Source organism: Myxine glutinosa, chromosome 5, assembly GCF_964187855.1.
Source record: "Myxine glutinosa chromosome 5, kmMyxGlut1.1, whole genome shotgun sequence".
Taxonomy (NCBI): domain Eukaryota; kingdom Metazoa; phylum Chordata; class Myxini; order Myxiniformes; family Myxinidae; genus Myxine; species Myxine glutinosa.
Window position 1 is genome coordinate 68,061,219 of NC_136265.1, and position 16,047 is coordinate 68,077,265.

Here is a 16,047-nt window from a genome sequence, read left to right on the forward strand (position 1 = left end):
AATTTTGGGCACCCCCCTCCTGACGTCATAGTTTGACCTCTGGTGACCTCAATAATCGTATTGCATCTTGTAGCTGACATTACAAGCTTCATTTCGAGGTACAACTTGCTATGTTATGCTGATTTATCTGTGGCTCCAGGTCATAATTAATTTGCCCGACACCTAATTTTCAGGGCCTTTTTGACTTTTCGGATTTTACACAAAACCATGAATTTCTCACTTATTGCCGTATTTCAGACAGTCTACCCTCGCCAATATGATGTCCCACATGGTCCTCTCCCCAAATTAGGTGGGTAACCTAGGGGCCATTTTTTGCATACAGAACCCCCTCAGCCCCTGAATCATGGCCGATCAGTGCGATACAAAACATAAACTGTTCATTTTGGCGGAGGCATGCGCTCTACCGAGTGCCGTTCTAATTTGACATGTTATTGGCCTATGTTTGTAAGGTGGTTGGGTTTCCTCAGATTTTGGGAGGAGGAAGATGCTTCCTTCTGCGAGCCACTCAACTATTTTCTTTTCCCTTTGCATAAGTTGGTTGAATGCTTGAGTTGTGCATCATTGTACATACAATTGTACAGAGAATGAAGTTGCTTTATGCAGAAGTTTGGAATCCCTTCAGGGCTTGTGAAGTTTGGTGTTTTCACCAAAATTTGGTGTTTTTATCTGGAGTTTGGTGTTTCACAAAATTGTGAAGTTTGGTGTTTTCGCTCTTTGTTAGCCCATGCCCCACACAGCGAGAGACAGGGGTTTGCAATCAGAGATGGGGTTTTGCAGTGTGCCTGTCTGTAACCTGTCTGTGTCTATCCAAGCCGTAACCTTTTTTTTACCATTTGAGTTTTTTTGTCGTCAAATTGTCAATAAAGCTTTACTATGAGAGTATGGAGAAGGCAAAGTAATAAATTTGTCAAAAGGTCAAAGGTCAGCATCACCTAAAATCATCAATTTTAATCCCGTTTACCTGAATTTTTTAGAACATGCATATTGATTCACTGAATTGGTTCACCAATCAAAAACAAGAAGCCGATTTTTATTTTTTTGGTGGATTAAAAGGTCAAAGGTCAAGGTTGCATAAAATCATCAATTTTCTTCCGATTTACCTGAAATTTTAGAATTTGCATGTTGGGCCAATTAATTTGTTCACCAATCAAAAGATAGAAGCCGATTTATTTTTTTCAAGGTCAAAGGTCGAGGTTGCATAAAATCATCAAATTTCATCCAATTTACTTGAAATTTAAGCAGGGTTTGCATATTGGGTCAATAAAACCCATTGCTTTTTAGGTCAAAAGGTCAAGGTCACCCAAAATTGTCAATCGTTTGTTTTTTTTTAGCTGTTTTTGTCATGTTATCACACAGAAGAAGTAGTCTGAATGCAAAGAGGACGTGTACAGTCTTTGCATTTTCGGATACTTTCAAATTTGTTCTTCCTGAAATAACACACAAGACATTTCCTCTCGAAGCCACTTTTTCTTTTCCAAGCTTCGGATCCATTGCACCTCCTTGTGTTCTTTTTGATGTTCAGAAATTCCATTTTATAATTTTTCTCGATCAATTTTTTCGGTTGGATTCTGCTTCCAATTCCTCGTTCCCAGCAGGATCTTTTGGGGTTATTTTCATCCTCTCTCGCATATGAATTTTTTGATGTTGATACAAGTATGACGATAATGTAAAAGCCTTGTTGCAATGAGAACACGTGTAGGGCTTCTGTCCAGTATGGATTTTTTCATGAAGTTTTAAATATCTCGACATGGTAAAGGCTTTGTGACACAAAGTACACTTGTATGTCTTCTCTCCGGTATGAGTTTTTTTATGTTTACGTAGAGCAGATGAACAAGCGAATGCTTTGCTACACACAGAACACTTGTGAGGCTTTTCTCCTGTGTGGACGTTTTGATGTTTTTTAAAATACGTCAATAACGCAAAGTCTTTGTGACACAAAGAACACTTGTATGGTTTCTCTCCAGTATGTGTCCTTTGATGAGTGTGGAAATGCGATGAATGAGAAAACGCCTTATGACATATAGAACATGTATACGGTTTCTCTCCCGTGTGCATTCTTCGATGTATTTTCAATGTTGCGACACGAGCAAATGTCTTGAAACATGTGGAACACTTGTGGGGTTTCTGTATTTGTTGATAATCTCCTTTTGCAGATTTCTCTCTTGCATGCACTGATTGATGATACTTCAAATGTGTCGATCGCTTGAAGGCCTTATGACACACAGAGCACTTGTACGGCCTCTCTCCAGTGTGTATTCTTTGATGTTTGGATAACTGTGATGAACTTGCAAAATCCTTGTGACACACAGAACACTTGTATGGATTCTCACCGGAGTGTATTATTTGATGTTTACGCAAATAAAATGAAAGAGAGAAAACTTTCCTGCATATAGAACACTTGAATGGCCTGTCTTGTGGCTTGGGCTTCTCTATGTGCAATATTTCATGACGTTTTAATGTTTCTTTCGCAGCAAAATTCTTATGACAGAAGGAACACTTGTACGGCTTCTCTCCTGTGTGTAATTTTTGATGCCTCTTCAAAATTGACAATTGAGCAAAGGACTTATTACATTCACAACACTTGTGGGGTTTCACTCCTGAATGTGTTTTCTGATGTTGATACAAATGCGTCAATTGAGTAAAGGCCTTAGGACACAAAGAACACTTGTGGGGTTTCTCTCCCGTATGCATTCTCTGATGTCCTTCTAAGTATGACAAACTTGCAAAAGCCTTGTTGCACACAGAACACTTGTGGGGTTTGTCTCCTGTATGTATTTTTTGATGTTGATTTAAATGTGATGAACGAGCAAACACCTTGTTACAGTTAGAACACTTGTATGGCTTTTCTCCAGTGTGCATCCTTTGATGTATTTTCAATTCTGATAAAAATTCGAATGCCTTGCTGCAACCGGAACACTTGTGGGGTTTCTCTCCATTGTGTGTTCTTTGATGTTTGTTTAAATGATTTGATTGAGCAAAGGCCTTTGGACACAAGGAACATTTATATGGCTTCTCACCCGTATGTGTTCTCTTATGTCCTTGTAGGTTTGACAAACTGGCAAACATCTTGTTACACACAAAACACTTGTGGGGTTTCTCTCCCGTATGCATTCTCTGATGTCCTTCTAAGTATGACAAACTTGCAAAAGCCTTGTTGCACACAGAACACTTGTGGGGTTTGTCTCCTGTGTGTATTTTTTTATGTCGATTTAAATGAGATGAATGAGCAAACGCCTTCTTACAGGTAGAAGACATGTATGGCTTCTCTCCCATATGCATTCTCTTATGTTCTTGTAGATTTGACAAACTGGTAAACATCTTGATACACACAGAACATTTGTAGGGTTTGTCTTCTGTGTGTATTTTTTGATGTTTATATAAATGTGATGAACGATCAAACCCCTTGTTACAGGTAGAACACTCGTATGGCCTTTCTCCAGTGTGTACCCTTTGATGTACTTTCAGTTGAGATAAAAATTCGAATGCTTTGCTGCACACAGAACACTTATGAGGTTTCTCACGCTTTCCGTTATGTGTTCTTTGATGTTTGTATAAATGATTTGATTGAGTAAAGGCCTTCGGACACAAGGAACACTTGTATGGCTTCTCCGTATGCATTCTCTGATGTCCATGTAGGTTTGGTAAACGAGCGAAGGTCTTGTTGCACACGGAACACTTGTAGGACTTCTCTTGTTGGTTATCTCCACATCCAGTATGTATGCTTCGATGTTTGTTCAAATGGATCGATTGAGTAAAGGCTTGAGGACACAAGGAACACTTGTATGGTTTCTCTCCCATATGCATCGTTTGATGTTCACGTCGGTTTGACAAACCTGTAAGCACCTTCAGACATATGGTGCACTTGTATGGCTTACCTCGGGTGTGTATCCTTTGATGAGTCCTTAACGATTTTCTGTGAGAAAATACCTTGCTGCAAACAGCACACTTGTAGGGCTTCTCTCCCGTGTGTACTATTTCATGGCTTTTTAACGCTGCTCTGTGAGCGAAGGCCTTGTGACACACAGAACACTTGTGAGGCTTCTCTCCGGTATGTATTAGTTGATGGCTTTTTAAAGTTGCTTTGTGAGTGAAGGCCTTGTGACACACAGAACACTTGTGAGGCTTCTCTCCGGTATGTATTAGTTGATGGCTTTTTAACGTGGCTCTGTGAGTGAAGGCCTTGTGACACACAGAACACTTGTGAGGCTTCTCTCCGGTATGTATTAGTCGATGGCTATTTAATGCTGCTCTGTGAGTGAAGGCCTTGTGACACACAGAGCAATTGAAGGGCTTTTCTCCAGTATGTATTATTTGATGCATTTTCAATCGTGATAAAAAAGGAAAAACATTGCTGCACATGGAACACTTGTGAGACTTCTCTCCGGTATGTATTCGTTGATGGCTTTTTAACGCTGTTCCGCAAGTGAAGGCCTTGTGACACACAGAGCAATCAAAGGGCTTCTCTCCGGTATGTATTCGTTGATGGCTTTTTAACGCTGTTCCGCAAGTGAAGGCCTTGTGACACACAGAGCAATCAAAGGGCTTCTCTCCGGTATGTATTCGTTGATGGCTTTTTAACGCGGCTCTGTGAGCGAAGGCCTTTTGACACACAGAACACTTGTAAGGCTTCTCTCCGGTATGTATTCGTTGATGGCTTTTTAACGCGGCTCTGTGAGCGAAGGCCTTTTGACACACAGAACACTTGTAAGGCTTCTCTCCGGTATGTATTCGTTGATGGCTTTTTAACGCGGCTCTGTGAGCGAAGGCCTTTTGACACACAGAACACTTGTAAGGCTTCTCTCCGGTATGTATTCGTTGATGGCTTTTTAACGTTGCTCTTTGACTGAAGGCCTTTTGACACACAGAGCAATTGAAGGGCTTCTCCACGGTATGTATTCGTTGATGCATTTTCAATCGTGATAAAAAAGGAAAAACATTGCTGCACATGCAACACTTGTGAGACTTCTCTCCTGTGTGAATTATTAGATGTGTTTGTATGGATGATAAGGATGTAAATGTTTCATTGCACACAGAACACTTGTGTGGCCGCTTATTCCTTTGGATCTGATTCAGTGTCTTCATACAACTTTGACAATTGTGGGACATGCTGTCAAACTTATCAATGTCCTGACACAACGACTGTGTTGTATCCTCGATGATAGAAACGTCCGAGTAGAACAACTGTGAACATTTGGAACAAGAAACCGACTTCAATTGTTTTTCTGCAAAGACAATTCCAAAATATAGGATTAATAAATCACGAATCGTGTGAAATTATTGAAAAAATGAATATTTATTCACTGTAATTAGATCAAATATTGGCCTTATGGTTACACTTTCTGAAGGAGAAAGCTTCATATTTTTAACATGAAGTTGTTTTAGCAAGTTCTTCATGCCCACGTGAGATTATAAATGGAGAAGGGACAGAGTCGGCAGATAAAAATGCAAATAGCATCTTCTGTCATCGAGTCGGCAAGCTTGGAGGAACAACTTGCATTTATTGCCACATCTAACGCAATTTAAATTCTCTAATATTGGCGAGGTGGCCCATTCAAAACTGTTTGTTCGACATATGTAGCTTTTTGATGCCTTGGGTCTGCCATAAAAACTTGTATTGGTGTAAAAGCCAGTGACTAATTGCAATTTTTAGTAAGATAGTGGGAAGTAGGATGCAGAAGGTCTTCCATTTGATTAGACCTTTCCAAAGAAGCAAACTGGTCACTGATTGCGATACACAAATGGCCCAAGTAGGAGTCGTGTAATCTTTCTTGATAGAATCTGCTAAAGCATGATAAGCACAATTTAATATGATTGCATCACTGCATACTAATTACAAACGAAAAACTACAAAGCATCGAAAAATGCAATGCCACAGTAAAAACAGAATAAAAAAGAGTACGCTTTTTATTCGGATTTCCACTTCTTCCGTATGTTAAACATGATGAAAACAGCAAAAAAAAAAAAAAAAAAAAAAAAAACCATTGACGATTTTAAGTGACCTTGACCGTACGACCTCAAAAGCAATAGGCTTCAGTGACCCAATATGTAAATCCAGATAAAATTTCAAGTCAATTGGATGAAAAGTGACAATTTTATGCAACCTTGACCTTTAACTTTTTAATTTAATAAAACAATTACTGACGGGGAGAGCTCTTTGCTGACGACTCTACTCTCTGTCTCTCCATTCTTCATCCCTCAGATCGGCAGTCTGCAGCCTCCTCACTCTCTGCAGACCTTGACAAAATCACAGACTGGGCAAACAAGTGGAACATGTCTTTCAATCCTGACAAATCTCACACTCTTACGATGTCTCTCCGAAAAGACCGACTGGACAACCCTCCCATCCACTTTCTGAATAATCCTCTCCAAGAAGTTCTGTCACTCAAGCTTTTGGGTCTCACTATCTGCCATGATCTTTCCTGGGAAAACCACATTTCAAATCTGGCCTCCAAAGCCAGTCGCCGACTGGGCATCCTCCGTCGTGCGAAGTCCTTCCTTGGCACACCTGAGCTCCTCACCACATACAAGGCTTTCATCCGCAGCTCAATGGAATACTGCTCTCCCCTCTGGGCTGGTGCTCCTGCCTCACACCTAGCTCGCCTTCACGCTGTTGAAACCAAAGCATTCAGAATCATTGGAATCTCCTGCGATGAAGCTAACTCCAAGGGCCTCTCACTCACTCACCGCAGGCAGGTTGGTGGTCTTTCCGTCTTCTACCGACTCCTCTCTGGCCTTGACCCCCCAGCTCTCTCTGGGCTCTGTCCCGCAAATATTCCTACAGGTCGCACAAGATCTGCCTGCAACCCTCTTATGGTTAAACTGCCAAAATCAAGACTCTCTGCTCACCTTCACTCCTTCATTCCTCTTTTCTCCCACCTCTGGAACAAACTCCCTCACTCTCTTCAATCCCACTCCACCCTCCAAGTCTTTAAAACAGCTGTTCACCACCATCTCTTATCTTCCCCCATCCAAAACCTTGATCTTTTCTACCCCCGCTAATTTCACCCCAATTACACTTTTTTGAAATACCAACTTCTGTCCAGGAAGTCCTTGGTGTCCTTGTGTTTTATACTTCTCCCTCCCCCCCCCCCCCCCCCTTCCCATGCCTCCTCCCCCCGGGCCCTCTCCCTTCCACACATCTCCCTGCTCTCGGATGTTGTGTTTGTGTGCTTCCCCTTCTCTCCCCATCTTGTCTTCCGCTCCCTCTTTTTGGGTATTTTGTTTGTCTGGTTGATTTGTTTGTGAAGTAAATGTAAGCTCTTTCACGAGCCTCGATTCAGTATACAAAAAAAAAAAAATTGGCTTCTAGCTTTTGATTGGTGAACCAATACAGTGACCAAATATGCAAATTCTTAAAAGTTCAGGTCAATTGGATAAAAATTAACGATTTTATGTGATGCTGACTTTTGCCCTTTTGACAAAATTATTAATTTGTCTTCTCCATATTCTCATAATAAAAGCTTTGTTGAAATTTTGTTTTCAAAATTTCAAACAGTAATAAAGTTACAGGACGTGCACGAACGCAATTGCAAAACTCCGTCTCCTGCTGTGTTTTTTTTTTTTTTTTTTTTTTGTATACTGAATCGAAGCTCGTGAAGGAGCTAACATTTACTTCACAAACAAATCAACCAGACAAACAAAATATATAAAAAGAGGGAGCGGAAGACAAGATGGGGAGAGAAGGGGAAGCACACAAACACAACATTTGAGAGCAGGGAGATGTGTGGAAGGGAGAGGGCTTGGGGGGAGGAGGCGTGGGAAGGGGGGGGGGGGGGGGAGGGAGAAGTATAAAACACAAGGACACCAAGGACTTCCAGGACAGAAGTTGGTATTTCAAAAAAGTGGAATTGGGGTGAAATTAGCGGGGGTAGAAAAGATCAAAGTTTTGGATGGGGGAAGATAAGAGATGGTGGTGAACAGCTGTTTTAAAGACCTGGAGGGTGGAGTGGGATTGAAGAGAGTGAGGGAGTTTGTTCCAGAGGCGGGAGAAAAGAGGAATGGAGTGAAGGTGAGCAGAGAGTCTTGATTTTGGCAGTTTAACCATAAGAGGGTTGCAGGCAGATCTTGTGCGACCTGTATGAATATTTGCGGGACAGAGCCCAGAGAGAGCTAGGGGGGCAAGGCCAGAGAGGAGTCGGTAGAAGACGGAAAGACCACCAACCTGCCTGCGGTGAGGGAGTGAGAGGCCCTTGGAGTTAGCTTCATCGCGGGAGATTCCAATGATTCTGAATGCTTTGGTTTCAACAGCGTGAAGACGAGCTAGGTGTGAGGCAGGAGCACCAGCCCAGAGGGGAGAGCAGTATTCCATTGAGCTGCGGATGAAAGCCTTGTATGTGGTGAGGAGCTCAGGTGTGCCAAGGAAGGACTTCGCACGACGGAGGATGCCCAGTCGGCGACTGGCTTTGGAGGCCAGATTTGAAATGTGGTTTTCCCAGGAACGATCATGGCAGTTAGTGAGACCCAAAAGCTTGAGTGACAGAACTTCTTGGAGAGGATTATTCAGAAAGTGGATGGGAGGGTTGTCCAGTCGGTCTTTTCGGAGAGACATCGTAAGAGTGTGAGATTTGTCAGGATTGAAAGACATGTTCCACTTGTTTGCCCAGTCTGTGATTTTGTCCAGGCCTGCAGAGAGTGAGGAGGCTGCAGACTGCCGATCTGAGGGATGAAGAATGGAGCGACAGAGAGTAGAGTTATCAGCAAAGAGATAGAGAGGATTTTCAAGAGAGTCAGAGAGATCATTGATGAAGACCAGAAAAAGCACAGGGCCGAGAACACTGCCTTGGGGAAGAACTCCAGCCTGAACAGGAAGAGGAGATGATAGAAACCCATTCAGGGCCACACGTTGACTACGACTAGAGAGGAGGTCCGCCAGCCATGCGTGGAGATTTCCATGGATACCAAAAGAGGATAGTTTGGTGAGCAGAGCGGGGTGCCAGACCGTATCGAAGGCACGTGATATGTCAAGGGAGACTGCTCTAATTTCCTGTTTGGCATTGAGGACCTCCATCCATTGTTGAGAAAGCAGAAGCAGCATGTCCAGAGTAAAGTGACCAGGTCTGAAACCAAATTGATGATCAGAGATCAAGCCATTGGAGAAGAGGAAAGATTTCATATCTGAAGCAATGATGGATTCCATGACTTTGCTGATAATTGGGAGAAGGCTGGTCTGTAGTTGCTGGGATCTGTTTTTGCACCTTTTTTGTGCAAAGCGGTGATGTTGGCAGATTTCCAAGCAGATGGAAGATGACCTTGAGCAAAAGAGAGGGTGAAGAGAACAGAGAGAGGGAGTGAAAGAGCGGAAGAACAGGTTTTTAGGACCCGTGGGCTGATGCCGTCAGGTCCAGTTGCAGAATCAGAGTCGAGGGTTGACAGAAACTTTTCCACCTTGTCAGGAGGAAAGGACACAGAGTCCAGGAGCAGCTGGGTACGACTGGGTACGGTGGGTACAGAGAGGGATGGGTTTGCTTCATCTCAGATAGGAAGATCACTCTTGCTCTTTTTCTGACATTGCTGCCGGATGTCAAAAATCACAGATCAAGTGATTGAAAAGTCACTGAGAGAATAAAACTATAGTGTGTATGATGTGCAAAATATCAAATATCAAAATATTAATTCATGGACGAGTATGGTGTGCCAAAAAAATAAAAATAATAATTTCACCGCGTCAGTTTTGCCAGTTTTAAATTGTGTTGCATTGCACAATGATTTACCATCCTTTCATTTTGACATCATTTTGAGAATGTTTCCCTCATGATTTGGAGCTGTGAGTGTGCTGCAAGGTGAGTTGGGTCGATTTACAAGCTTTTATTGTTAAAAAAAAAAAAAAAAATGTAATTTTCCATTTCTCGACAATTTATTGACAGTCAAGTGTAAATAAAAAGGACGTTTTACTTTAAAAAAAAAAAAAATTTTTGCAGTGTTGGATGGTTAAACGGTATTTGAAAACTTTAGCTTAATGTGTCTCATTAATCTAAAGGAACAGATGTAAAACAACAACAACAACAACATGCATTTTAAAGGCCATTTTCCCTGCTAGAGCGGGGGTTAGCCTTGCGGTCCCCATGACAATCTTCTCCACCCTGCCCCATCCTCTGCATCCCTCCCTGTTAACCCCCCCGCCCGCACTTCTTCCTCCACCATCCCTAGCCAAGTCTTTTTCGGTCTTCCCCGTCCTCCGCCTCCCTCCACATTCATTTCCATCACTCTTCCCAACCAGCCACCCTCATCCTTCCCCAACACACGACCAAACCATCTCAACCCGCTCCTCTCCACAGCATCAACCACAGGCTCTATTCCCATCATCTTTCGCAATTCATCACTTGTCTTCCTCTCTCCCAACGACACTCCACACATCCAACGAACCACTCGCATTTCCACCCTTTCCAACCTTCGTTGCTGCTCTACGTTTATTACCCATGTCTCGCTCCCACAAATCACAACACTTCCCACACATGCAGCACACCCCCCCCCCCCCCCCAGCCTCAACGACACTCCCCCCATCACCAGCACGCCACCCAGTTCCCGAAACTTCCTCCATGCACATCCCACTCGAGCAACCGCCGCCGAGTCCGATCCACCCCCTCCACCCAGCATGTCTCCGAGGTACCAAAATGTCCTCACACCTTCCAGCCCCACGCCATCTCCAAGATCCAACCCAACACCCCCTCCATCCGCAGCTCCCTCCGTGCACACCCCACACCCGAATGTAGCTGCCACACTGGTTAATGACCCTCTCAGACCACTACATTTTTGATGAACCCACTCAGCGCACACTGTACATTGAATGGAGTTCACTCCGACACCCCCCCTACACACAGCACAGGGCCACTTCCCAGTTCTTTCCACCTCACCACACGCTTCACCACTTGCCATCACCCTCGTCCCTCCGACACTCACCCTCAGACCCTTTGTCTCCACACACTCCCTCCACGCATTCATCCCTTCCTCCAGTCCATCCACACCCTCCGCAATCAACACCAGACCATCTGCATACAACAACTCCCACGGTAAACCCTCCTTTACGTTCTGAGCCAGCACCTCCATCACAGCTACAAATAGTAATGGACTTAGTATCGACCCCTGATGCACTCCCACCTTCACCTCAAACTCACCACTGTTCCCGTCCTTCGTCCTTACAGCTGTGCGCGCTCTTTTGTACATTGCCATCACTACTCTGATCAACCATTCCTCCACTCCTAACTTCCTCAATGCCCATGTCAATACTTTGCGTGGTACCCTATCGAATGCTTTCTCCAGATCAACAAACCCAAGAAACAACTTCTTCCTCTTCTCCATGAACTTCTCCTGCAACTGCCTCACAATGAAAAGCGCGTCTGTCGTTCCTCTTCCTGGCATGAATCCAAACTGCATTTCGTCGATCTTCACTTTCTTCCTTATCCTCCTCTCCAACACCCTTTCCAATACCTTCATTCCATGCTCCAATAACTTTATCGCTCGGTACGAGCCACACTCCAGAGGGTCACCTTTCCCCTTGTATAGAGGGATGAGGGTACTCAGTTCCCAATCCACTGGAATGCGGCCTTCTTTCACCACCAGATTACAGATCTCTGTCATTCTCTTCACACCCCAACTTCCTGCTGCCTTCAACATATCTCCCACAACTCCCGTCGGCCCTCCCGCTTTTCTACCCTTCATTGCTTTTATCGCTTCATTGCTTTATCGCTTTATTGCTTGTCGTTAAAGGCGGCAAAAAGGGTTGGCGTCAGGAAGGGCATCCGGCCGTAAAACATTGCTTCAAAAAGGGGACCGAAAAACAACAACAACCACAGTTCCCGAAAAAGGCCAACCCCCGCTTGCGGGGAAAAATGGCCTCTAAAGGTGGTTTGTTTTTTTATTGCTTTTATCGCTTCCTCAACTTCCTTCTCAGTTATCTTCTCTGCCGGTCCTAAAACAGGGTTACTCTCTATGTTGCCATCCCATTCATTCTCTGTATTCAACAGCATTTCCATATATCTTTTCCATCTTCCTTTAATTCCATCTGGGTCGACAACGATTTGTCCCACTTCATCCTTCAAGCAACTCACCCCCATCACATCACACCTCTCTTTCGCTATCTGCTTTGCAATCCTGAATACTGCTTTCTAACCCTCTTCCGAACCCTCTTCCGAAAGGAACAGATGTAAAAGAAGTACGTTAAACATGCTCGGTACATTTAATTTACTTGATATCGACGTGTGGTTTGTATAAACAAGTCTGTGTGAACACGCATTGTTTAAAAGGATCGGTCCATCTACATAATGTGGAATTGAACGATTATATCATAGAGAGGTTCATAAAACACCGAGGAGTGCAGTGTCCTGTGTCTGCCTCCGATTACCTTTGGGCAGGTGAGTATCATCGCTGGGGTCTTTGGGAGGAGAATCACAAGGTTCCTGCTTTGAACTCTCATTGCTCAGAGCATCCTGGGCAGACTGAAGAACGTGTATTTGGAAATTTTCTGTCTTCAGTGGATGAGCTTCACCTGCAAATCCTAAAGTTTATTACAAGGAAGAAAACAAAAACAATATATATTTTTTTAAATTATATTGTCAAAGCTCAGTTGTGGACCTCAGTCTAGCTCAGTCAAAATGAGTGCTATGGACCAATTGCCAAACCAGCTCCCTTCCCTGAATGGAACACTTCTCCACCAAACTGATATCTCCTTTAAGTTCACCAATGAAGGATTAAGCTGTCATTTGCCAAATACTAATGAAACTTCAAAAAAAAAAAAATTGGCTGATATGTTCAGTTGAAATTTCCCAAAAAGCTAATTTGGAAGCTCATTAAATGTGCACACCCCCACATTTTCACAAAACCATGTCGAGCAGATTTGTTTAATTCACCATGTAAGTTCGGAGGGGGTGGGCGTCATCGAAGTAACCCGTGGTAAAGTTTTAATTGTCTCAGTTGAACGGTTTTCGATGTACACTCTTTACAAAACACAGACACGTACATACACACGCGACCGATTGCGCAACTACACTTTTCACTTTGTGTGCGGGAGGTAAAAATCTTTCAGAGCTACACTTAGCAAACCAGAACAAAGGAGAACGACCTCCAACAGGCTGAACAATATACGTTTTGTTTCCCACCGATAGGCTGGATCTGAACCAAAATCGAATCGGCTTGTTCTAAGCACCTAACCAACGCAAACCCACCTAGTTTTGTCATGACCCATTCACAACTTTGTAAATATTGTCGCGTGACTCCCCCTTGGTTAATACAGGGGAATCACAGATAGCAAATCAAGCGTTATTCGAGGCGTTACTCAAATACGGATTATGTATCTACACGTGGGTGGAAGAGAGAAGAAGAAGAAGAAGAAGAAGAAGAAGAGGAAGAAGAAGAAGCGGGAAGCTTTTACCTGACGGTCCCACGCGGCAGCCTTCAATCCTGTAGGAAATTAACTCAAGCGGGAACAGGTTTAGAATATACAGAGGAAAATAATATAAGGGTTTATGAACAACGGAATGCCAGGAACAAGAAAACGCGCCGGTTACTAACTAATGTTTCTAAAATGGAGCGCTCCCACACCAGATGTCGAAAACACAAGGGAATATTTAAATGAAAAGAACCATTGTGTGTAGTGTGTGTGCTTATCTCAATCGGATGGTGTGTCAGGGATCGTCGGGCTTGGGCATGCAGTCCGGACGTGGCTCCGGTGTTGGCGGGAGGAAGGCCACCCGGTCGTTGGTGCGAACCAGGCCTCGACGCGCCATGCTAGGCCAGCGTACGCTGCAGCGGCAATCCTCGCTTGTACGCTCGTCGCTCGCATGTGAACACAGGGGAGAATCGTCAGCGCTCGACCGTCTCTCCACCGTCCTTCGTCGCCCAACAAGCAAGGGTCCAGGGTAAGAGGAATCCAGAACGAGAAGGGAAGTCCAACACGAGAAGGCAGTCCAAACGAGAAGAAGGTCCAAACGAGAAGCGATCCAAAACGAGAAGGCAAAATGCCGGCCAGCGAGTTGTTTTATCAGCCGCCTCGTGACGTCAGCTCTCTCTCTCTGCCAACCAGTCCGTCGCCTCTCAACCTCTCCCTTGTTCTTCTCGCGTCAGTCCCTCCCCATTGGCCGAGCGCTTCGCACTCTCCTCCTCATGCCATCGGTCAGTGGCCAATCAGTATGTCGCTTCTTGCTCCCTTCCTTCCACCAATCTGAGGGAAGCTTCTTGCCCCACCCCTGGCCAATCACCAGTCCTTCCTTACTTTAGCCTTTGGTTGGTCGACTCCTGCCCAATAGCGAGTCCTTCTGGGCATGGCTCCCGGCCTGCCTGTGCGATGAGTGTTGCTATGCCAGCTGGTGAAGTAGCTGGCTGCGGCTCCTTCGGCAGTGTCCCGAAATGGCTTTTGGTGAGTTTTATTGTGGGGGGGGGGGGGGGGGGTGGGGGGGGTTGGATTTAATTTGTGTGTGCTAATGGGCCTTTTCTAGCGTCTGTGGTGTTGTGCCATACGGGACAAAGGATAGATCACAAAGGGTAAGACTTACAAGGGATAATTTACCTTTATGCCCTAAACTAGTTAACAAGCCCCGCCCCCTTGTGAAGGGGACAAATATACACTTAATCCGACATTCGGGCTAAACAGGTCCCTGCTTATGCACATCAAAATGGTTCTTCTTCTTCACGAAGGTCGGAGCATGATACCTACACAGATCTACCTGATCTATACATCACTCTACCCCAAAATTCATAACAATATGATATATACAGTTTTTGGCCCAATATCTCAATTTTAGAAATTAGGCCTATGTTGACCTTTTGACCTCAAAAATAATTGGTGGTTGAATTTAGTGACCTGATATGCAAATCCTCTTCAAATTTCAAGTCAATTGGATGAAAATTGAAGATTTTAGAAACTTGGCCTATGTTGACCTTTTGGCCTATGTTGAACTCAACAATAGTTTGAGGTTGAATTCAGTGACGTGATAAGGAACTCAGGATCGCCCATTCCTAGATTTTTCGATTTTGTGTCAGGGGGCCTATCAGGGAATCCGGGGGGGTCCCCAAAAATCAGCAATGGTCTGGACTACAACCTCAAGAGGTGACCGCCAGCCCACTCGGGGCAATTTTATCTCTTATCGTTCCCCTCTACCCGTCATACCAGAAGCATTTGCTTCTCTCTTTACCTTTTTATGATGATTCTTCCCTGTCGTTCATCTTTCCCGAATCCCCTGATGAATCCTTCCCACATTCCACGTCCTATCACATTCTGCTGTGATGTTAATCTCCGACCTTTTCACTGCCATTATGTACACGCTGTTCATGACTGGTGTGTGCATGCTTTGACATGTAATCAGCATTTTGAAACAATTTGTTTCCATCAGGAACAACAAGAAACTATTTGAAACACAACAAGTACACCACTTCATGCATTTTGGTACAGCCGGTGACTTGTGCTGTGAAACAAAATCTTATGAATAGTTTGAAACAGTTACCTTTTCTGGGACAATCACCAAGTTCAGGATCCACGTTCAGCTTCTGTTCAAAATCTGTAAAAACAAACGATCGTCCCATGGTGTCTCGAGAATCTCCATGATCAGGATAACATGTTGGTGACCAAGCGATTCCCTCACAACCCTCGCTACGTGCACGTTTATTCCGAGTCTGAAGAAGAACTTCCTATCTTATCATAATAGAGCAAACGTATATGGTTATGTCGTTATGTATGTTTATATGCGACTAAAACGTCTTTTTCTTCTTCAAATAAAATTACCACCCTCTTAATTACGTTTAGACTGCTGAGACCCCTCAGACCTTTGACAACCCTTTAATTCCCCTAAGACCACCCAGACCCCTGAAGAGCCAAAACACCCCGAAGAGCCAAAACACCCCGAAGGGCCAAAACACCCCGAAGGGCCAAAACACCCCGAAGGGCCAAAACACCCCGAAGGGCCAAAACACCCCGAAGGGCCAAAACACCCCGAAGGGCCAAAACACCCCGAAGGGCCTAAACACCCCGAAGGGCCTAAACACCCCGAAGGGCCAAAACACCCCGAAGAGCCAAAACACCCCGAAGAGCCAAAACACCCCGAAGAGCCAAAACACCCCGAA

The 16,047-nt window shown here is 44.2% G+C and overlaps 2 protein-coding genes across 7 annotated transcripts in view; both read right to left on the bottom strand.

Moving 5' to 3' along the window:
• LOC137427481 (uncharacterized) overlaps positions 1 to 16,047 on the bottom strand; it is a 40,987-nt gene that overhangs the window by 14,197 nt on the left and 10,743 nt on the right. For all 6 annotated transcript variants that reach the window (XM_078778134.1, XM_078778139.1, XM_078778138.1 and 3 more), the window contains exons 5-6: positions 15,432 to 15,485; positions 12,338 to 12,481 (exon numbers count right to left, since the gene is read on the bottom strand). In XM_078778134.1, the coding sequence (XP_078634260.1) occupies positions 12,338 to 12,481; positions 15,432 to 15,485 (198 nt within the window). The remainder of the gene's footprint in view (positions 1 to 12,337; positions 12,482 to 15,431; positions 15,486 to 16,047) is intronic.
• On the bottom strand, positions 1,181 to 5,552 carry LOC137428099 (uncharacterized). Its single transcript, XM_068118031.2, has one exon. The coding sequence runs from the start codon at positions 5,104 to 5,106 to the stop codon at positions 1,549 to 1,551; it is 3,558 nt and encodes a 1,185-aa protein (XP_067974132.2). The 5' UTR covers positions 5,107 to 5,552; the 3' UTR covers positions 1,181 to 1,548.

Excerpts from the sequence above, each read along its gene's own strand:
- LOC137428099 (XM_068118031.2), bottom strand. The coding sequence starts at position 5,106 with ATGTCCCACAATTGTCAAAGTTGTATGAAGACACTGAATCAGATCCAA.